General features: G+C 38.9%; 1 protein-coding gene across 1 annotated transcript; it reads right to left on the bottom strand.

Moving 5' to 3' along the window:
* Positions 1-5181: 5181 nt before the first annotated feature.
* On the bottom strand, positions 5182-24048 carry RAB18 (RAB18, member RAS oncogene family). The gene is made up of 7 exons (XM_062569000.1): positions 23733-24048; positions 20962-21017; positions 13101-13162; positions 11017-11089; positions 8868-8986; positions 8721-8787; positions 5182-7068 (listed from the first exon to the last, which is right to left on the bottom strand). The coding sequence occupies exons 1-7, from the start codon at positions 23798-23800 to the stop codon at positions 6893-6895; spliced, it is 621 nt and encodes a 206-aa protein (XP_062424984.1). The 5' UTR covers positions 23801-24048; the 3' UTR covers positions 5182-6892.
* Positions 24049-24262: the final 214 nt, after the last annotated feature.

Consider the following 24262-nt stretch of genomic DNA (forward strand, 5'->3'; position numbering starts at 1 on the left):
AAAATAGTCTTTCTATAGTGCTCGGTGTTTTCTTTGGCAAGTTTGGAGAGCTGATTTGGAGATAAAAGAAAACTGCACCACAAGACCAAACAGAATTAGGAGATTTGACAGGACTTCATAAAAGTCACTACACACAGGCAAAGGGGAAATTTCTCAATAGGTCAGTTTAAAGATAAAAGCTCCAGAGGAAAGAGATTTGTGCTTGGTGGCAAACTCCTGTAACCCTTGCTAAGTCTACAGGAAGGTCTGCAAAGGCGGCAGAGGCTATGCAGCACGAGAACACACACGCACTCTCACATCTTAAAGTTATTTTACACATGATTAGGTATCATTTTTCATTCAATGCACATGCACTAGAGCAATGAAGTCCCAAAAAAATGGACCTTTATGCTAATCTGTCTTGCTGTTTGGCACTGGGGAAGGGAGAGAAGAGTAGCCTATCTTGCACATTCACAGGGCTACTTTTTTCACCCTTTTCCGTTCCTAATTTTCTACTTCACTTCCCCATATCTGTAAACACGTCTAGGGATGAAGGGGAAAGGAGAGCAGCATGCTACTTACAAGGACAGACACAGGAGACTTTGTCCGTGCTGCAGCTGTAGGTCAAGCCACCGAGCACGTCTCTTGCAGCCCCTCTATTATCATTATTATTGATCATTCTGACCAGCGCAGGACGGATTTCGGAGCACTGTGCTTCAACAAGGCATATGTTTCTAGAGCGTTATTTCAGCAGTGTTAAGTCTTCAGAAGGTACATAACTCCTTGCCTGTGCCTAATGGATAGTGAAACTATTTAAACACAGCTGTTGCTATTAAATACATCAAAGTAATCCCCCTTCCAATGCAGACACTGAGGGCTTGCAAGTAATTACCAAATGCCACAGTATGCTTTCGAATAAACTTCCATTAAACTACACTGCTGTCTCAGCGCTATGCAGTCTTCCTTTCTCAACTTCAGCCATGCCTGTAAGATTGAACATCCCTAAAATATTTCAAATCTAATATCCTTTTATTACTAAATTAACATTAGACCTAGAATTTTCCACTAAGTATAAGGAAACCACACTAATGTTAATCACTCACATGTGGTTGCTAACATATTAATAGCAGCCATTTCAAAAGGATTTCAACCATACAGCGCTGACAGGGCTAAACGCTGCAGTAAAGTGCCCCAAGTCCGCAGGGAGTGCCCAGAGCCATCAAGTGCCTTAATGTGCAGGCCTGGGACAAGATAGAAGCATAAGCACAGAGTAAATAAAAAAAGCATGCATTTAATTAACTGAAGTGTAGCAATTCTGAATTGTATGATATACTTAAATAGAAAAATCTTCGTCTGCCAGAGAAACGAGGAGCTCCTCTGCATTTGTTTTCCCTTAATACCCTTTCAGCAGGGCACAGCTAGCACTGATGATGCCCAAGAATTTGCCTAAGCTCAAAGCAACTAGCAACAATATCACAGTTTTTCAAGACTCAGCTAGAAGGTAAAACTCTACAATAGGCATTCTGTAATATTCTGGCTACCTACATTCATTAAGAAAGAAACTTTTAATGAGAGGGAAAAAAAAAAAAAATCCTTCAAGATGCTTTCCTGTATATAAAATAGGGCCACAGAGATACAAAGCAGTTAAGCTGCTTTCCCCAGAGTCACACCAAGAACTGAGTCTATTACTAGATTTAAGCTCTTTGGTATGGTTCATTTCCAGAGACTGATACATACATATAGATAGACAGATATAAAAAGCAGGCTTAGAGAGAGATTACATTACTAGCTCTGCGCTGTATTACCCCAACAGCGCAAAAAAATTGAAAGGCAATACTTTACAATAACTAGCTTCCATGTCCAAAAGGAAATTCAATTCCTCATTTTATGTGTCATAAATGAAAGAACCTTAAGCTTTGTTCCATCAAGCAGTCATCCACACACACTGATTTCTGTGGAGCTGAAGTGGGTATGCACTCATTACAGTAGAGATAGTTACATATTAGTAAAAGCTTTCTATTAAGGCCACAAAAACAGTGGAAGAGGTTGTCACTAGAGGCAATAAAATCTTCATCATTGGGTTTCCTTTTAGCACACACACACACGGTTCAAGTGTACTTGATCCTTTCTTAAGGCAGAGAGAGAGAAAGATGATGTCTTAAAGTCCTTCCCAGCTGTTTTCTCAGACCAAGGCTGCAAACAAGGGATGAGTTTAGACTTTCAGCAAACATCATAAAATGTTCCAATCTGTATTCACTGTGACTTCTTTGGAGGGCAGAGAAAAAGCATTTCAAAGTTTTTATTGCTTCTGACTACTACTACTATGAAATACACAGTAATTTTCAGTACATTTGGAAGACTGCTACTCTCATCTTGAAAAGTGCACATTCTGATTTAATACACCTAGAAACAAGGCAAATATGTGCAACAGCATTATTGCAGCAATTTCAAAGACCTGAAGAAGGACTTCTGTGCCTAAACGCTTGTCTGTCTTTTCCAACTAGATCTGCTGCTTTACAAAGTCCTCTCTGTCCCTACAAGCTTTGCCCCAAACACAGTAAAGTTACAGGACAGCCTATATTAATAGTGCTTGCAGAGTCTTGAAAGCCACCATATCTTTTTAATTTAATTCAAGCTTTATTGCCAAGGCTTGAATAATGTTTTGCCTTCCAACACATTACATCACAAAATATTTGAAAGATCATTATTAAAAACTTGACTAAAATCCTAAGACTGTTTGAGTGAATTTTTGACACACAGTCTCACATACAGATATACTACTACCTGATATATATCCAGAATTGATCAACCCAGCCCAGAGGTTCCAGACTTTCACTAGGAAATCTTATCATTCTAAATTTGCATAGGAAATCTTATCATTCTAAATTTGCATAGAAACTAGTAACAACAGAAAAATCTTAACCGCCATGGTTAAGCACCATGACCATTTTAGCTTAAAAGGAGAACCAGATCTTAACTCTGGCATGAGAACAAGGACAAAACTTCCTACTCTTGCATTTAGGTCAGTCATAGATGGTAAGCAAACAGTATGTTTGGAAACACTCTTATGGTTCTTTGCCTGTATAACCCTTCAACAACTAATAATTAAGGTGCCTCAGGTACTCAAAAGAAAGCATAGAAAAACTTTACTAAATTGAGACAGTTTTAATGTACAGCTCTCTTCCCAAATACCAAGGCTGTTGGAAAGTGACCAGGAAAAACATGTTATATTTTGCCCTTGAAGGTTCAATGAGCTCTACGAACCGTGTAATGACTTATCTGGAAACATAAGGAACCTCTACTCATGTTAACATTAATTTCTGACACCTTCATCACAGACTGAGATAATAGAAAACAGTACAGAAGCTTTGAACAAGACAGATTGGATGTAGTGCCTTGAACACTCAAATCAGTTCCTCATTAGCCAAAGAGTAGTATAGTAGTAACTTGTGCTGATCACAGAGGTTGGTCAAGTTTCATCTGAAGTGCTTAAAAAAGAAGAAAAAAACACAGTTCAGGCTCAAGATATCCAATTATTATACTGCACAAAGCTGTAGGGCAGCACTATAGGGATTACTGTAGTTCACTATATACCCTTTAGACTACCAGCAGACAGAGACTAACAAAGCCTACAGTGCAGTTGTCACTATGGTACATAGTGCCAGCAAGAACACGACCACTTCCTGAAGTTCTGCCAAGTTTGAGGAGACAGTTGCTGGTATTGTTTGGGTACTTGCTGAACTCATTTTCATTTTGTTAAGACTTACTTTCAGCCAGCTGTTAATCTCATTATTGCAGTAGGAGAGTGGGAAAGTGATGATGTCCTTTGTATAAAAGCCTCACCAGCAAAACTGTGAAATAAGTGCATCTTGATCTCCATCAGAAGACTTTTTTTTTTTTAAAAAAAAAAAAAAAAAAAAAAAAAAGGAGAAATCCAAGACAAAAATCATACCAACATTCAGTAGTATTCAAATGTAAACTTTGAGAAGAGGTAACCGTCTCATCTTCTAGCCTAGTATACACAAATTCTTCCAGCCTAGCATTAAGTCTACGGAAAACCACCAGAACTTAACTGTTTCTCAAAATTTTTAATATTGAGGAGACACAATAAGTTAACTGGAAATAAATTAGCTTTTATCTTTTATGATTACATGAAATTTCTCAGTTATGTCTTATTCTGTTTTAGTATTTTCTTATAAAACTGCGGCCACAGAAGTGGACACATTTGCATTACTTAATGAAAAAAACAAACAGCAGCAATCCCTATTATTGCTCAGCTACCTGCTGAGGTAGACTGGACACAGAATCTCTCCCCTGCATACTTTTCCTGACAGCAATATCCAATATTTCACAGCAAAGAAATGACCCTTATTGCAGTATTAAGCAGAGGTTATGATACAGCTAGCACTAGTTTTAATAGATGCTTATATTACAGTTAAAACACTGGAAGCATACTTGTAGAAAATGGTAATAAAACACTTACTTGTGATGAAGAAAAACAGTTTTGAAAGTAGAGAAGTCATGTGAAAGATGGCAGCCCCCCAAAAAAGAGTTTCAGCAAGCATTAATAGAAATATCAGAGTAATAAAGTAATTGATACAATATTTGCTCTAACAAGTATTAGAAGCACAGGGCATCAACTCCCAGTGCACAGCTTGAAAGAGCAATAGAGGAGTGAGGCAAGACTCTAGGAGAGGCCATTCCTCAGGTACATAAACATGCTTAAGAGAGGAAAACGACAGGAAAGTTACTTACAAGTCAATTAGAAAATGTTTGCTTACAAAAAGTAAAAATGAATGTCATAAAGATGACTAAGTGTTTTTAGTCTAGCTAAATATGCTGTTTCAAGATGTTCCTCTCCCTTGCTCCCCTAAAAAATTTTGCAAGCAAAGAGCGAATGAGCAAGTGACTTGATTCTCTGCAGAACAATACCCACTATTCAGAGCATCCTGCAGTCCCTTCCTTTGGGAAAGGAAGCTGTCAGAACTGGCAAAGGCAGAATGAATGATGAGTCCAGGTCCTGTGATAAAAGGACTTTTCATGAGAAACTGGAAAACTAAGTTTCTTCCTGATATAAGGATGCACCCACACTGGCGGGGTGAGGGGGGTAGGGAGGAGGAACAAGCATGGAAACACATTACAGGCATCTGCCAGCATTATGATACTTTGCCCAGTATTACTGAAATAATACTAAAGTTAACAGCCGCTTGTTCAGAGTTTTAATGCTTCTACAAGTTTTCTCTAGCTGCTAGCCTACACAAGACAAATCCACTGTAACCTCAATACTAACAAGACTTGTTCAGCCCACATATGCTGTATCATGAAACAGTAATACAAATCTAACACTTTAATACAATATGCATGTGTATTCAATATTACATTTACATATTTAAATTATCCTACTACATTAACAATACTATAGATACAATATTTGGTAAAAACAACTAGCATGGTTAAGTCTTCAAATTTTGGTATTGTTTTCTAGCAAGTGTAAAACAGAATAGAAAAAGTTTCCATGTGAAGAATAAAGTGTATTTTAACACAGGCAGCCAAATGTGCTGCAAAATACAAATCATGTATGCTGACATGTACACAAAACCTTGCAGTAATAAAAGGTACTGTAAATCACTATATTTACAAGAAACTGCCCAGTAGTGCAGCTTCCCATTGCACTATAGTGATCATTTTTAAAAGTTAATATGGCATCCTTGTCTTATCCTTCAGAGATCAGAAATAATCCCTCTTTAAAAAGTGACCTTTTTCAAACTATATGTACTAGAAAATATACAACTCTACAATAGGAAGAGGTTAGAAAAGTTGAATACTGTGGAAAAAAAATTTATTAGTCTATACAAGTCTTCTGAAACAAACCATTGGCTTCATTACAGTAAATTCAAGTGAATACTCATTGCAATAGCATTTTCCATACAGAGATCCAAAAGCCGTATAACTTCCCATTTAGTATCTGGGACAGGAAGTTCTATTTCTGAACAAGTAGCCACACAAAGCAGACTTGATACAGATCTTCACAGCTATAGTGAATTACAGTTTGAGATTAAGTTACATTATAAACATTTAGGAAAATTAGGTGTCTGTACTGAACTGTGGCAAACTGATTCACAATGAAAGAAAAAAAGATATCATTCAAACCCTTTGCCAAAATGAAGACTTTCTGTGGCAGGTCTAGAGTAGACTGCATCATAAAAACCTAGAGTGCAAGAGTACCATGAATTTAGTATATAAATATCACAGGATTAAAACTCCAGTTAAGCAGTCAACTGAAGCAATGATTAAAAAGAAAAAAGGGCATCCCCCAGCTTTGCAACTGAAGTTTTCAAAGCATCTCTTCAAAAAGGTGCCGAAACTAACTATGGCCTGTGCCAGTTCATATTTTAGACAGCTCTGCTGAAAGACAAAAATTTAGCAGATTTGTCTAAGAACTGCATAATCGTGCTGTTTTTAATACCATAAAAAAAAGCATTTACTAGAAGAGATGAAATGTAGTATTTAATTTGCACGGTTTTCAGGTTCTGTGCATACTATATAGTTCTATAATTTCAAGAGTATTTAAAAAATGAGACAAAAAGCAGACAATGCAGTAATGTCTATGTGTTATATGGATCTGTTTAGAGTAGTTACATGATGAATGTATATGGGCATAAAATTGAGTGCATTTGTTCTTGCACATTATTTATGCTACTTATAAAAACCTGAAGACTGCAAATTGGGCATGCTTATCATAATGTTTTCAAACTGGGAAAGCTGCAGAACATTTTTCCTACAAGCGTTCACTGCCATGATACAAAACAAATATGTGCAAACTGCAAGGTCCCTAAAAATAGCATTTAATGAATTTATTTACAGAAAGATGTCACTATCTGTTTAAATATGCAAAGAATAAGCTTCCCAAAGTTTATAACATAGAGCAGTATCCACCACATGCTCCTCCTCCATAACCTTCTTCCTTGTTTGATAACTTTACACCTCTGTTTTGGCTCTCACTCTCCCACAGTCCAGGAGTCTGAATGATTTTTTCAACAAGTTCTTCAAAGGCACACTGTACACCATCACATGTTTTTGCACTTGCCTCTGGAGAAGGGATGCAAGAAATCAGATGTTAGCACAGCTTCCACCAATAACTTGCTCAGCAGTTCTTCTTTCAGTTAAGGGTTAATCTACAACTTCAACTTACCACAACTTCTAGAATCAATCAAACAAACAAACATATCTGGAATTTCTGACTTATTACCAAACCATACACAATCATAAGTTCAGATATCTTCATTATTAGTATAGTTTTTAGCAAGAATTTTTAGCAAGTTCAACTGTTGAAAAGAAGATCCAGTATGCAACAGAACACTGTACTTCTGTAACACATTCTACAGTAATGTAACTATACCAAAATTAGCAGATATGCAAACTCGTATTGCCAGATAAGACAGTAACTCCAAATACACTCCTATAAAAAATGGTTTCCAAAGATGAACATCACTGGACTACATGGAGACAATTACAGCCCAGCTTTATTTTCATCTGCTTGTTAAACGCTCAAAACTTTCAGTAGAAAGGCAGGCTCTACCACCTCAAAATGTCTGATGAATCTGGTCACCATTCCCCAATTCAGTTCTCCACACAATCAGAACCACAGCACTATCAGATCATAAGCAGCAAGGAACTCTGTAGCATGTGATTCTGCATCAGTCTCCATGATACAGTTCATCCAGTAATAAAGGATCTCATTTGTTTTACAATTAGCAGAATTCTAGGTAATCTCATTCAGGATCCTTACTTCAGTTAAATGCAAGAAACTTTTGTTCACTTGGTATACTATGAAAGCAAAGAGCTAACATCTGTAACTGTTTAATGTAACATTGCCCTACTCTTCTATACAGCTCTGTAGATATCTAGCTCATTTTTACATATATTTTAAGCCTCATTTCTTTTCATCTTCCATGCACATAACTGCTTGCATCCCAACTTCAAGCTCCCTCTGTTTCTACCTCTGACACCAAAGCCAGAAACACACACAGCAAGGTACTAGACAAGCATATCATTCATCTGAGAGCAGAAACACAGATCTGAAGTACAGGAACTCTCAAACTGCTTTGCCACTGAAGTCATCCTTTAAAGTAATCCTTGCTGATCCTTAAATGAAACAGGTAAACTTGTACATGAAGAGTCATTTATCATCACAAGGCTTTAAATACAAGATCCACTTCATTCTGCAGCAAGATGACACCAATATCTTTTGTCCAGTCACGTCTAAGTCACTATCCCATTCCACCCACCATTTGCACAAGTTAACAACACTACATCCTGGTTTTAATGCAGAATTCTGGCAGTACCAGCCCCTTTGCTATACTGAAAGCTAGCCATTAGCACCAGTTTTCCATCTTTCATTTTGCAACTGTTATTAATACAGCAAATAGTTCTGGAACATCAGACAAATTACCAAAGCTTCAAAAAATGCTAAAACAGGTATGTCAGACCACAATAGGGCCAGTATTCCACCCTTAATCCTTACACATCTCAGAGCACTCATCTACAATTCAACTCAAAATCTGGACATGTTTAGAGACAATCTTAAAGATTAGAATACTCATTACCCTTGCAGTTACTGCAAATGAGAAGTATCATTAATTAGACTGTATGTATAAAGACTAGGTCCTGTAGGAGTGGTCATTTTCATTATGTAACGGGAAAGAAAAAAATCAAGATCTTTGTATATATCTGCAACATACCTATGAACAACATGGAATGTTTTCTTGCAAATTTGAGACCTTCGTTTCTGTCAACTTCCCGGTTTTCCTGTAATAAGACATGGTATTAAAATGTAGTATGACCAATACACAGTAACAGACTATTCACCACAGTTAATTTCAGTTTACCTTATCAATCTTGTTTCCAACTAGCATTTTAACTATGTCGTTCCTTGTGCAGTACGTTTCCAGTTCATTTAGCCAGTTATCCAGCTTCACGAAGGTGTCTCTTCTTGTGACGTCGTAAACTGGAAGATATCAGCAATATTACTGCACACTTTTTTTTCCAAGAAACAGCTTTCATTACTAAATAAGCAAAAATGATATCTTTCTGAATAGAAACACAAGGAGGAGTTCCAAGGATTCCAACAACCACTGATGATACTAATGCTGAGCAACTCTGAGAACAACAGATCACCAAATATTAGACTAATTTATGTTTAGACAACCTAGTTTTCTGGCTGGAGACTACTATTCTCTGAAGAATTATACACTTGTAGACCTCTGGTGCAGCATACTTACTAACAACAACATTCATTACACAAGAGATATGCCAAAAGGATGACAGTTCTCTGCGCTGAGTTGTTCTCTCTCACCTGTAATAATTAAGACTTGTGTAACACTGCGGTTGTGTTGCACATTTAGGTAAGGAAATAAACTGCTTTTTCTTGGTAACCTCTGATCCTCAAAAAAATCCCAGTGAATTTCTGAACACTACTAGAGGGTTCTCAGCATTTTAGTGCTTCGAACTATTTGCGTTTGTGCAAGATAAGCAATAAGACAACCTAAGAACAAAAACTGCAGATAAAAAGCAGATCTTGTTAGCCTTAAAAACTACCACCCAGATGACTACCTAAATTTACAGCTAGCATAGACACCACTGCAAGCTACAGAACTATTTTTTCCTTCATATTCTCATTTCCCATGGCCAGACTTGCATAAAAAGTTGGTTTTAACCAAACCTACGGCTTGGCTTTAACAGATAATCTCATCTTTAGGAAGTTGTTTAATGCAGGCATTATCAGGAAGAGAAGATTGTTCTCTAATTTTTTCTTTGAATAATCTCAACAGCAGAACTTTCTGGCTCCCAAACTGTGCTTCCTTACTTTTAGGGCTCTCAGCAGTTAGTAGCAAGTTAAGTACCACCAAGTCTTGTCAAGTCACTTGCTTCCACATGTCTTGACGTCACCTCTCACTGTACTTGGAAGAAAATGCCCCTTAAAGTTGGGAAACAGCGCACACAAAAACAAAACCTACCAGGAACAGTTCCGTATCACAAGTTATTTCAAGTTAAAAGCTTAACCAGACACACTAGTTGTACAGCCAGTCTTATCAAGAACCCTCTGAAGTCAGAGATAACTTAAAAATAAACAAACTCAAAAAACTTCCAACCTTCTCTGTCCTTAATTTCTATAGTATAACACCTCAATTCTCACAGCAGAGAAGCAGAACTTCAGAGCTCAGTGCATCATAGTTACTAGTGTTCATACAGAGAAGAACAGGAAGATATTTCATTAGAAAGTTGCAATTATGGGATTTGGCCTGGGTCTTTGACTGGTGCATTTTATACTCCCAACTAATCTTTAAGTGATTTTGACAATATAATACCCCCTTCAGTACAAGAAGGCAAAAAAAAAAAAAAATTCCAGATTATGGTAATTTCATTAGAAAAAAAAGGACCAGGGGGGCAGGAGTGCAGAAGGGAAGGCTGCATACATACCCAAAAGAGAAAGAACAGTCTCTGAGGACAGAACAAAAATCTGACTCTAGGCTTACCAAGCACAGGCAAAAAGCAGCAGTAGTAAATAAAGTGCAAAGTCTTAGTAGTACCAGAAAAGCTCCAAATTGTCCACTGAAAAACAGTTAGCACTCTCTCATACTAAATCAGTATCACAGAATCATAGAATCAGTAAGGTTAGAAGGGACCTCTGGAGATCATCTAGTCCAACTTCCCCACTCAGCAGGGTCACCTAGAGCATGTTAGACAGGGTTGCATCCAGGTGGGCCTTGAAGATCTCCAGAGGAGACTCCACCTCCTCTCTGGGCAACCTGTTCCAGTAGTTCAAGACTCATTAGATAGGCTGCATGAGAAAGGTGCACGAGAAAGGTGCAATATCAAACTCTAAATGCTTTAGTATCAACTGTTGAACATACAGATTTAGACACCAGTAATTTTTTATATCAATTAGATATTACAGAAAGATTACATAGAGTTCATATAATTCAAATGCAGTAGAAAACCACTAAGTATTATTCAAAACAGCAAAGTTATACTTACCTAGAATAACACCCTGTGCACCTCTGTAGTAACTGGGTGTTAGTGTTCTGAATCGCTCCTGACCTGCAGTGTCCTAAAAAGCCATTCAAAAAGTTCCATTATTCAAAATTTGAGCAGAATCTAACTTAGCTCTCACAGGTATTTTGCTAACAAATACATACAATAAGATTCAAAGTCATTTAGAATATACAACTAACAGATTATGACCTCCCCTACCATTTTACTGCACATGAGTAACAAGACTGCATATCAATAAGGCAGTTATTTCTGCTGAAGCAGTTGCTCTGTAGCTTGTAGAACTACATAAACAAGTACAGCTGCAGCACTAGGTTTAAGATTTTGTAACAAGCATCAGAACATGCGACAACAAAACCAGTTCCCTGACTTTTAACAGCATCATCTTTAAGTTTGATTCAAAGCCAGAGTAAATGCATTTAACATGCCACAACACAGAAGATTACTTAAAAAAACAGCAAAACTCTAAAATCGGATTTACATTCTCAAATACATTACAGTGTCAAGAGTTCTACAAAAACAAGTATAAGAATGCCAATGTCCTCTTCAAGACTTAGCTATAGGGCAAGCTATCTCAGCACTATACGTGTAGTAGACTTCAGCATCAGAGACTTTAATAGCTTCCCTTTGTTAGAAGCTTGCTACTGTTAGTTTTCCCATTTTTGTCAACTGAGGTCACCCTCATGAACTCAAATGTGAAGGGAACAAACAATCCCATAACCTCTGCAACACATTATGGGTTCAAGACATTTTCCTGACAAAGTGCCTACGTATCTGGACTAGACATTTGCAACTTTCTGCAGCTCAGCCTCACAATCCCAAACTGATTTTCTGTCACAGTACACCTTCACAGGCTTTTCTTTTCCAATTGACCTCATAGAATTATTTCTTCAGGAGGAGTGAAATTATTCACCAACAGGGAAGATGATAAACCTTAAGAGATTCCTATGTAACAATTTCTGCCACATGATCGCTGATCATTCTATCAATCTTTCTCCTTGCACATGTTTAGGTATCTCTGAAGTTGCTGCATCTTCCTGTCAAATCCATTCATCTCTGTGATTACTGTTGTCTTACTAAGACAGAACTCGTTTGTTGCTTGAGATTTTAAGCATCCTCAAAGCAAAGGAAGAATTGCAATATGAATTTCATGTTCTACTACTTCTTTCTAAGCAGGAAAGCTCAGATATCCTGATAACGAGGAAGAAGGTTTTATTCCAGCTTCCTACAAGAAGTCGCACTTGAGTTAAAACGCTCAAAACATGTTTTAAGTTACGCAAAGCCAGTTGGTAGACTGAAGAATATTAAAATAAAATAAATAAACAGAAGCAAGCTTGGAAGTACTTTTTCATCCTCACCACAAATTAAGAAGTACTACTTTTAACTAGAATAGATGCAGAGCATTCTAACGCTAACATCACAAATATTACCTCTACCTCTTTCAGCTGTAAAACCGAACTCAAGCATATACAAGCCTCTCTTTAATGAGAAGTATTAAATTTTTTGGCTAAAAATTGTTTGGAGAGGTGAAGTTTCTGAACATAAATAGAGTACATAACACAATATTTCTCAATCTATTAGTACACTACTAGAGTTTTGCTTAAAATGCAGGTTAAAAAGTGCATCCTTTAAAAATTGTCAAGAAGAATAAGGTATGCTGCAAAGTCTTAGATTAGTAATGGCAATTCCCACACTCTTCAAATGTTCTGTTAAAGATGCAATATCAGGCAGGTAGGTCCTCTGAGGTGGAGCAGTGAATGCACATTAAAAAGTCTAGGAATGATCACTTTATCTGTAAAATGAAATCAACTTAGTACCCTTATCTCTCCCATCCAAACCAGATCCAGAAATAACACTGTGGAATTTGACAGGCAACAGAACTGCCCCATCAACTATCCCACAGTTCATTCCACCTTCTGAATGGTCCAGTATTAACCTCCCACTCCTCTAAACTGCCTTCATATTTAATAAGACAGGTGGAGGTTCTATACAAGTAGAACTACACTATACAAGCCATAACTATTCCTAAAACAAAGCAACACATTAAGAACTTTGGGGGGAAAACTTACCCATATTGCCAGTTTAGCTTTATTTCCATCAACTGAAATAGTTTTCACCTTAAAGTCCACACCTAGAAGAAGAAAAATATCTTGGATGCTCAGGCATGTACTACAACCATTTTTAGAACAGAAAGTAAAAAAAAAAAAAAAAAAAAAAAAAACTCGGAAGACAGGCTGTGCTTTGACAGGAGCGAGATACGCAAGTTTTGTCAGTTACTTCTAAACCTTTTTCTCAAAGCTCAAGATTTTGCAGATGAAAGGCTTTTGCAAAAGCCCAAGGACCTTTTAGACCACTGACTCAGCAAATATTTTACAGAAGTGAAGCAAGTACTACACTTCCTGTACTAAAGCACTGTACTCATAGACAAACATTCAAGGTTACCATTCAAATGGGTTAACTTTCTGTTCGTTACTCACACATGTATTATCTCCTTGGGCAAGTTAGTGGTCTTTAAGAACAACATACTTTCAAAATAAAGGAGAAAGCAGCATTCAGACATGGAAACAGAGCAAGCAGTCAGATTGTTTGGAACAGCTTACTAAATCCCATCAAGGCTGTTAGCCTGAGGTAAACTGGGATGAACAGAGGCTCATCTAACACATGACCTCTATTCTACAGGAGGTAATGTACAATAGCAGTAGCCCTTCTAGCAAATATCTGCTAAATAAGCTTTGGGTTAGAATCATAGAATCAGTAAGCTTGGAAGGGACCTCTGGAGATCATCTAGTTCAACTTCCCCACTCAGCAGGGTCACCTAGAGCACGTTAGACAGGGTTGCATCCAGGCAGGCCTTGACTATCTCCAGAGAAGGAGACTCCACCACCTCTCTGGGCAACCTGTGCCAGTGCTCCATCACTCCCACAGTGAAGAAATTCCCCCTCACGTTCAGACAGAACTTCCTGTGCTTCAGTTTCTGCCCATTGCCTCTTGTCCTGTCACACGGGACAACTGAAAAGAGTTTGTCCCTGTCCCCTTGACACCCTCCCTTCAGGTACTTGTACACAAGTATATATCTTACAGGGATTCCAGCAGCATCAGATACTAACTATTGCCATATGTCCTCAGCGAATGAGAAGCACAAACGCAGTGTGGCACTTTGTTGATAACAGCTACCTACCTCAACATATGACAAGTAGCTTCAGTGAAGAAAAAAAATAGATTACTACTTGCCCTAGAACAGGCTGCACAAAACTCAAGGAGGACCAGAAGATATTAACGATTGTGCAAAGTTAAAGGATACAGCAACACATACCAGTTTCAGACTGGGTATAGTTATGTTCTGTTCCATTTTACTGCAGTTTAATCTTTAGATTACTAATAGCAAATAACTGGAAGTAGGTTTACATTATTTTGGAGTGACTCAAATGCCCCACCATGCAATAGCCCTAAAATTATGTCAAAAGTAGCATGGAAAGTTGATACGCTTTATATGCGGACAATTTTCAAGGTAACAGCAGACAAAGTTTATACATTTTGATTTAATATGAAAGCCATCATATTTGCTGCAGTAAAAACAAGAATTATTGTTTTACTATTCTAACACAGAACACTTAAGCAATGCCTCATAACTGTGTCACACCAAGGTTCCCAACACTATGCAATTATGAACAACGCAAATGCCTGTCAAAAAATGCTCAGCTTATGTAGCCATGGGGGTATTCAGGACACACGCTGCAAGCAGACTCACGAAGTCACTACAACTGTGATTTAAGAGAAGTTAAAAATCCACATAATTTTTAATCCATTGTTCCACAGCTACCTAGTTTCCCTGAAGCGTTAAGAGCAGGTAAAAACCTAATGAATTACGATTTTCAGGTATGTAGTTTACAATGGAAAAAGCCAATACTCTGGTTTCAAGCACAATTTTGGCAGTGCTTGTTAACTTTTGCAGTAACTGAACAGAACTAACTTTTCAGAGACAGATTGCTAATCCATGACTAAGCAGTAATACAATGCTTTGTGCTATGCCTAAAAATGGTGTATTATTCCAGAGTTATGTTCACAGCAAAGATCAGTCACTATTAACTTTTATCCTTTAAACATCAATTCCCGGAGCTTTACCTAGTTCAAAGAGGATTCATATTCTCAAAGGTTGTCTCAAACTGATCCTAAGGAACATCCTGTCCTGTTGATACTTCAGAATTCAGCAGTAACTTAGGTGAACAGAATCTCCTCTTTAACAGTAATCGCATAATTCTGTTTCTAAACTGTAAAAATCAGCACCGCTCAGCCAGGACTTTCAACTCGCAGCTGCAGCTCTCAGTGCATTCTTTTTATCTATTATCTGACATCAAAAACTACAACTACTGATATTCCAAACCTATCAGCTATGTAATAATAAATCAGAAATAGCTCGTAGGAGCTTCAAGAATCAAACTTTTTTTAAAAAAGCAAACCTTTTATTAGCCATATTTTGAAGCAAGGGTATCCTGCTCCCATTTAGTGGATGGGCACAACGCTTTGTGTCTAGATAGTTATGCAATTTTCATTGAATACAAGATGCACACACACTTTTAACTCAAAGCTGACAGCAACACTAACAAAGACCACTTAAAATTCTGCATGAGCAATATTGGTATAGCGAATAAATCCCATACATTATAGATTGGTTACTGAAAAATAAGAGAAGTTAGCTAAAAGCATACTAAAATTATATCCTTTGAAAAGTGATCAAAAAGTGGCAAATATAATACCAGCATAGCAAGAATGTCAACACATGCAAAAACAAGTCAAAGAAAAAGTAGTTGTTTAAACAACAACTACATCTCTGGTAATCTGTTTGCATCAAGACGACAAGTGTAGAACTGTAGAGCTCAAGAAAAATCTCACTAAATTGAACAGGTAGTTATGTTCTCTTCAATACTTTAGTGAAATGCACAGATTTGCTTGTGTGACACGTTAGTTTCCAACTTACAAGAAGAGTGATGGTTATAGCCTTAATAACAGAAAGCTGACAGTGCTTTTCCATTGTGCCTTGGAAGGCAGCCAGAAACAAGAAAGCTGTGCGCTGACACCTACTGCCTTTACCAAACAGTCTCAGCACTGCACACTAACATATTGCAGACCTACAGTATGGAAGAAACCACCCTGTCATGCCGCTCTGGCATTTAGGCCAGTATGCCACATTGAGTTCATTGCAAGTGCAATGTCAGCCGGAGTGTATAATTTGTGTTGTAGGTAACTGGCAAGTCAGGTAGTTAAGTGCAAGGAAGGCCAAAAAGCTAAGAGATACCAGACGCAAATATAAATATGCGTGCAATACACTGCTTAATTTGTGAAATAAAGATTGCACTGAAAATTTATCTAGAAGCTCTCATACAAAGAACAAGCAAGTAAGCACAAGCAATAAGGACAACAGACAAAATAATGGAGTATAGCCTGATAAGATTCTTGTAACGAAGCACTGTGAACTAATCTGCCTCAAGAGAATGAAAAAGGTGACAGGTGATCAGGCAGAAGGAAAGTGCAAGACACATTTAGTCCAATTGAGGCTACCAGGAGTCAAAGTACAGCTCAAAGCTGTTCCTGGTCCTGAAAATACCACAGGATTGTAAGAAAATTCTGACAAAACCCACACAAACTGATAGATTAGGTTTAAATGTTAAACTAGACCCATTACCTGTAGGTTTGCACAAGCTACAAAGATAAAGCATCTTTGTCTCAATAGTTAAAAAAAGAAAAAAGAAAATTCAGGTTCTGTTCTCCTTCTAGTTAAAAGGGGGAGGAAAAAAAAAAGAAAAAGAACACACATACAAAAAACCACATACACACACTCTACTTTCTGATATAAATGCTCAACACGCCACGCTCTAGGACTTTCACAGTTAGGGTCCTCCTAGCGCTACTATATGATACTCCTACAAACATCAACTAGAGGTGTCTAACAGCTATAGTGATCCAGGACAGCATTTGCTCAGTCTCTGGAACTTTTTTCTGCCAAAGGATCATGTACATTCCAGGTTAGTGTATCTGCTTCAGAATTCAAACTCCAAATTGTTCAACTAATGCTCATACTGAATACTCTTTCACCTTCTCCATGCAAGACACACTGCCAGTACGAAAACTTGAGGCATTGCTATTTAATTACCAATAATTAGCTACCACAAATGCTGTTGTGTATTTTTACAAACCCTGAAGAGACAGAATTACTTCAGGAAATAATTACTTAGTTTCTTACTTAGTTTGGCGATGTCTGCTTCTGAGGCTGGTAAAAAGGCTAGGTAAGAGCAGCAGAATAAGAACCACCCATTTATAAAGATGCATAAATTACGACTGAGCTAGCCTATTGGCATCTGAAATATCAAAGCTAATATAGCTATTCTACACTGACTGCCTGAGCCACACAGGTGACATACTAAAATAGTGATGTGATTTTAAGTATATTCAGTGCCAAAACTAGATGAGGATACAAGGTTGCCATCTTTACCACATAGTCTCCTCCAGCCCTGCCTCCTTCTACCCTCTCCTCTCTCAGGAATCCTCAGGTACTTTGTTAAAAGCAACGGAAGGAACAAAAACAGGCCATGCTCCTCTCCTCAGCTCAGAAGAGACAGAAGCTCTATTGGGTGAACACTGCCAGAGATGCAAGAGCAGACATGCCATGCACAGAGAGCATTAATTTTATCTCAGAGTCCAGAAGAGAAGAGGTTTCCTTATTCTAGAGGATGGGCATGATAAAGGACCAAGTATTAATTATGATTGAGTTCTCATTTTAGTGATTAATCTTGCTGAGATCTGTCCCTGGGAGCTGAATCAACTGGGAAGTAGGGAAAAATAAATCTGTATGATAATTCACAATTTGAAGAAAATCTCCCTGTACACTCCCAGTCTGGAAAAATATCATAAAACAGAAGATCTTTTAAGAGGGATGAAAATAAACTAAAGAAGATATATGACCCAAGCCATACTGTAGCCATGGGACCAACCTACAAATTTATTATGATTCTATCATCCAGTCTACTGAAGGACAGCGCATAATCTTTTATTTCTTCCTTTTGGCTCAAACTTGCATCCTGACTAGCTCTTCTTGTAAGATGTAATATGGTTTCATTTGTTCATGGAAATTTGTGTCTCATTTTGAAGTAACACACCAAACACATACAAGACTACATTATTATGGCTACTGTTTGATGGACATTATTCTAAAGTCAAAAAGGAGCTTTTACAATTTATGATGGTATAATGTAATCAGGCCAAATAGCAAAGCATTATCAACAACACTTTTACCAGTGTAATAGCACTGATGAAAATGCTTCAGTAGTCTTCAGATTAGGTTTTGATGTTGGTATAATGAAAGACACTAAATTATGTTATCCCTAATTCTTAGACAGTAAACCTTCCTCTAAAATTAGCAAGTATAAGAACTTAATCAACCAAAATATGAGTCAAAATTTGGCCTTTCCCTTGAGGAAGTTGTCAGCTATGACCTTGATGCTATGCATTCCTCACCTCACTTACAGACTTAACTGTAGCCCCATCCTCCTCACAATGTTCCAACCAAAAGCTAAGATAGGTTTGTTATGCAGACATTCAACAAATGAAAATATCCACACGAAAAAACAGCACCTTGTTTGTATTTATCACTGTATGTTTATGGATGAAGGCAGATTCGTAGAGTAGACATTAAGTTTGAGACTAGTATGTCTTACATTTATGATAAGATTACACCTATAAAGAAAGTACTGAATGCTTAGGTATCTAGAATGTATTAAAAGCATAGAGATATTAACAGATGTATCTAAGATATTAAACAAAAAGATAACTGACTTTTTTTGTGCTGTCTATAGGTTAATTGACTTGCATTCATATTACTTACAGAAGCAAGTTTTCCTTATTCATAAGCAATATATTCCTCTTGCAAGTATTCTTTAATCAACTTAATTTAGAGGCCAAAGGACATGCTCTCTGGCCATCTTGTGCACAGTTGGAATAGGTACCTAGGGAACCAACTTTAGATCTTTGAATTACAATACAGCTTAAGTACTGCTGTTAAGTCTCACACAAACGAGGAAGCTTAATTTCAGTAACTGTAGGTCAACACTGAGTAGAGATAACAGTCTTGCACACAATACAGTGTGACACAGGGCTACCTAAAGATGTACGTTTGTTTATTTTAAATTATCTTGCATCACAAATTGTATCCTCAATGCACAAAACAGCAATTATTTCCTCATGGCCTACACAAGCTAAAGGAAAGCAGTAACAACCTGAATGAGTGTTCTGTCCCTTCAGGGAAAACACTAAAATAGTCCTTTTGCTGATGAAGCACTAAGTTTAGGCTTGACAGCACTTGAAAGCTGCTATTTACAAGCTCAAAAACAGAGCTCTGAAATTTTGCCACTGCCCTCTTAGGTAGGCCCATGAAGTTAGTTCTTGAATAACCGTAATCTAACTCCATCCATAAGCAGATTTCAGTATTTCCTGGAGTTCTTTTCTTCAAAATAAAAACATGGTCTTTGGGTTTCTACAGAGAGCTGCACATAATGGCAACCTGATTTCAATTGGGCCACTGGGTATCACTACATCAGTAACATCAGTTGGATTTTTTATTATTAAAATAAATAACCTCCACACCTACTCAGGACATTATACAACACTACCAGCTAAGTCTTAGAAGTATTTAATAGCATGTGTCTGTTTACTGTCTTTGGTATAAGCATATTAAGGTTGGAGAATGATCATTCGCAGTGATTCTCAGGTAGTAGTCATAGCCAACAGAAGCTATTTAAAGGAGAGGCAAAGTGAAAGAAGGCTGAACAGACAGTATTAGAAGTCTCTTAGGAACAAAGCTTCTCAATGCCCTACATGAAACAGTACCCCTGTAATATCTTACTAACACTAGTGAAAATAAGATCAATTTATTCACTTCTCTTAAGCAGATCGGCAGAGCTGATTGGTTTTTTTCCCCTTAAGTTCAGATGTTGGTAAACAAAAATAAACATGATGCAAGTCCTTAGCCAGAACTCTTCCTACAGAGGAAGAGGTCTCAGAATTAAGATGCATTGTGTCCAGGTATTTCTCTCTTTTCCATTATTTTAATAATTCACTTGGCACAGAGAGCTGCATGATATTCTTAGAAGTTTCATTTTGCTTCCTTTCACAACCTGGTACATACTATATCCTGCATTCTGGGTCACTCCCTTTCAGCACAATTGATTTCACCTTTGATAGGTATTATACCAAGATAGCGATGACGTATCAGTCTTTTTTCAGCAGGGCTCTAGATTCTTGGCTCTCTTCCATTTTTCTCAGAGTCTAGCTGCCAAGGAAATGATTACTAAGTAGGAAAGGAAAAGCCACATTAATTTCTTCCCTATATAAGAAAATCAGACACCACACAGAGCAGCTCAGTAGTATTTTGGGGGGTTACAAGAGCTAACATCCATCCTAAAGGGTCTTAAGTCCTCTTAAGATAGCTACATAGGTATCATATGATACGGGTTTTGAACAGCAATACTGCTATTCAAACAACTTCATAACTATCAGTCACAGACAAATCAGCAGGAACCTAATAGTAGCTCTTACTCTTCCATTTTTAGCCTAAAATGCTAACACTGAACCACAAGTTGTTTTACTAGAGTACTCTCATGGCTTTCAGGTTCATGGTGAAGGGTGGCATTTATATCTGTTTTCCCAGCCAAGGATAGAGTTTTGCATAAAGCGGACGACTAAGGCGACAGTTACAACCTGGTGCACTCAATACTCTATACCAATTGATGTTGTATATTAAAACTGAGCCCACGTCATTCTTTTCTTACAGAAGAGCAGATATGTCTGAACATCATTACCAGTTCAGCAAGTGTGAACAAGCTACAATTTTGCAATGAACTGGGTATAAATATTTCTTGAGTAGCATCACCACATACTTACCAATTGTTGCTGCAAGTTCCGGGTCAAATGTATCATCTGTAAACCGTAGCAAAAGGCTGATGGAAAGGAGAGAAAAATAAAATACAGTATTAGGACACCAGACATCTTGTTATTGTAGCTTATCCATAGCTTGCCAGAAGCCTGTATACTACAAGTCTGAAAGTAACAGAAGATCAGACAGCTAATTAAAAACAGGTCTCAGTTTGTCACCATTTTTCTCCCATAAAACAAAGAAGGAAATGCAGTTATTACAGTAGTCACGCTCAGTTAGAAGAACCTGGGCCTTTTCCTCTATTATCTACTATGCCTTCCTGAAGAAAGCACCACTCAAGCTGTCAAATCAGTTGCCCAGAACAGTCACATGTTGTACTTCTCAAAGTGTTTTGTTTCTATCAAATTCTATTTTTACTCTTCCAGAATTTAGTACAGAAGTAAGAAATTTTATGGCTTCATATTGCCTCACACAGCATCTCTGTAAGCTCACGTAGTATTTCTCTGAGCAGCTCCTTGATCTGAACGCACAAAGCACTAAGGACTACACACATCAGAAAGTCACAGAAGTTTAACAGCAGAAATGCTCTGCCAATGTTCTAGAAGTTTGTACCCTTTCTGTAACAAAAAGCTTCCACGTGCACAACATCCCCCTCCACCACAAAGATTCAAATATGTTTGCCATCAGTATAAGAACAGATACAATTAAATACTACCAGCATATCACATTATAGTGGTAAGATCTTTCTAAAAACTGCCCAATTGAGCCACTGTATTTCTGCTAAATATATATATTTTGGCAAGAGACAACAAAAGTTCTCAGTATGCTTAAAAAAAAAAACAGTCTTATGTATCAGGGACAAATGTACATCACCCTGTGGGAGACAGCTGTTTGCTATTACTACTGACAGCTTTTGCTCCTTTTCAAGCTAGAGAAACAAAAAGACACCTCTCTGTGGGGTCTTTGTGATTTTTTCCCCTCCCCCACACCTTTTTTTGCACATGCCTTTAATAACCAAGTATTTTTAGCATTTAGACACAGTACTGCACCTCCAGAAAAGTGACTATTGAACATTATTTGTTTCAGTAAGACTGGACCATAACTTCAAAGTTAACCACAAATCAAGTTCTTTTCTCATTCAAGAATCCACTCAGAGTAACAGCCAAAATAAAAATGGTAACTTTATTTAGTGAATAGTTTTAAAAAAAAGGTAAAAATCAAAAAAAAAAAAAATCAAAAAATTACACACTCCTCTGAAGATGAGTAAAGCCTTCTTGCTGTCTGTATCCAGACGTTTAAGCACAACTATTTTTACTTAAAACCAGAACTAATCTCACTCAAATTAGGCAAAACACAGAGCCCTCATACTGCTATTAGAATAAAGACACCTGTTCAAAAGCACCTTGAGTGCTAATCCCAACCAAACTCTTATCTCCCCACTTTTCTTTCATATGCAGATATCATCTACATTGTAGAGCATATTCCTTAGGACTAGCTGTAAGACCGCATTTGGATCAGAAGTCAGGACTCAACCAAGTACTAGGCCAGGCTAACACAAATTTAACATCTGACCCTGACTAGTCAAGGAACAAGTAAGCCAAGAATCGTTTCATATTAAGATGAAGCTCCTCTACCTGAACAGCTATAGCATCATTCTCTCATGGCAGTTTTATTCCTTCTACATGGAGGCAAAGTTTACTTCAAAAATGTTTCTGTTTTAAAGGAATAAGTATATAACCAGATACAGAAAAAACTTTGTGCATATAACCTAAGGCAAAAAAAAAAAAAAATCTATCATATACTCTGCCACACGTACAAGAGATCAGCTCATCTAGAAGAAATTTGCTTAAGTCACGTCTGACACCAAGACGACTATGACAACAGATTGTCAATTCAGTAGCTAACAGAAGAAAAATGACTGGCAGATGTTTAATAAATAGTTTTCTAATTAGCAACTTCTACATTATTTAGGAACATGGTAGAAGACTCAAGATTACTGACATAAAACACTAAATCTAACATGACTTGTACGGTATATTCACAGGTACCCTCCTGCATTTATGTTCTTCTTCCTTTACTAACAACTATGGCACTATCAAGGAAAAGAGAAAAAGTAATAACAAAAGAGAAAAAAAGGCAGATTAGACACAAGCTATGAGAAAGGTGGAAAGAGTCAACTTCGAAGCACCTGGAAATGGTGCAATTAGTCAACAGAAAAAGTCAGTGGTAGAACTACTTTAGGCCTTACCTACACTACATCCCCTACCCCCTTCCACCCACTGCTCGGACTTGTGTGCCACATACACACACACACACATATATATGCACTCTACGTATGCGTCTGTGTGAGAACCAGACACGCCCCGAAATTATGCAGCCGCCTATACGGGTCGCAGGGCTTTGAGGCAGGCGCCTCGAGCACGGCAGCACACGGGGGGGCCCAGATCGCCCTGGCAAGGCCGGCCTAGAGCTCCGCCGCGTCTCAGCTTCCAACTGGGTCAGAGCAGCTCCGCCGCCCGCGGGGGAGGGCGGCGGCCGGCGGCCCCGAGGAGGGGCAGCCCCTCGCCTGCAGCAGGGCTGCCCGGGAGAAGGCGAGGGCGTGTGTCCCCCCGGCGGGGCCGAGCCCTCCGCAGGGCGGGCCGCTCCCGGCGGGGGCGGACCGCGGGTGTCCGACGCGGCGCCGGGTGGGACCAGGCCGGGCCCGGCCCGCGGCCCGCGGCCCGCGGCCCGCGCCCCGCGCCGCGGCAGGAGAGGCCGGGGGAGGTGGGCGCCCCCTCACCTGGACTTGCCGACGCCGCTCTCGCCGATGATGAGGATCTTCAGCGTGGTGAGCACGTCCTCGTCCATGCTGTCAGCGCGCCCGGCCCTGCCCGGCCCCAGCCCCGACCGACTCTCCCTGCGCAGGCTGCGGCGGCACCGCCTGCGCCTGCGCGCCCAGCCGACCCTTTACACGCGCCCCCTGGCCGCCCGCCCCGCGCATGCGCGGCGGCCGCCTCAGGTATGCCAGCGCCCGGGGGGGACGGAGAAAAACACCCCCCGCCCCGCGGGTGGCGCATGCGCACGGGCCGCGGAGCCAGGCGCCGGCTGTTTGTTTACCGCAGGTGGGGAAAGGGGCGGCCAGCGCGGCGGGGCGGGGCCAGTGCGCGCATGCGCGCGGTGGGCTGGGGGGCGGGGCGGGGCTAGTGCGCGCGGATTTGCTGAAGGGGGTGGGCGGTGATCGGGTCTGTTCATCCATTTCCGTGTTATTCTTCCATCCTGATAATCTCCGGTGACCCGCCAGAGCCTGTTAATTACGCCTCTGGGGAGCTG

Source organism: Rhea pennata, chromosome 2 (assembly GCF_028389875.1).
Source record: "Rhea pennata isolate bPtePen1 chromosome 2, bPtePen1.pri, whole genome shotgun sequence".
Classification (NCBI taxonomy): domain Eukaryota; kingdom Metazoa; phylum Chordata; class Aves; order Rheiformes; family Rheidae; genus Rhea; species Rhea pennata.

What these genes read in the sequence shown, in the direction of transcription:
- RAB18 (XM_062569000.1), bottom strand. Translation starts at nt 23,800, where the DNA reads ATGGACGAGGACGTGCTCACCACGCTGAAGATCCTCATCATCGGCGAG. An exon ending in AGCGGCGTCGGCAAGTCCAG is followed by an intron (nt 21,018 to 23,732) that starts GTGAGGGGGCGC and finishes CCTTTCCATCAG; the next exon opens with CCTTTTGCTACGGTTTACAG. An exon ending in TGCACAGGGTGTTATTCTAG is followed by an intron (nt 8,987 to 11,016) that starts GTAAGTATAACT and finishes GATATCTTCCAG; the next exon opens with TTTACGACGTCACAAGAAGA.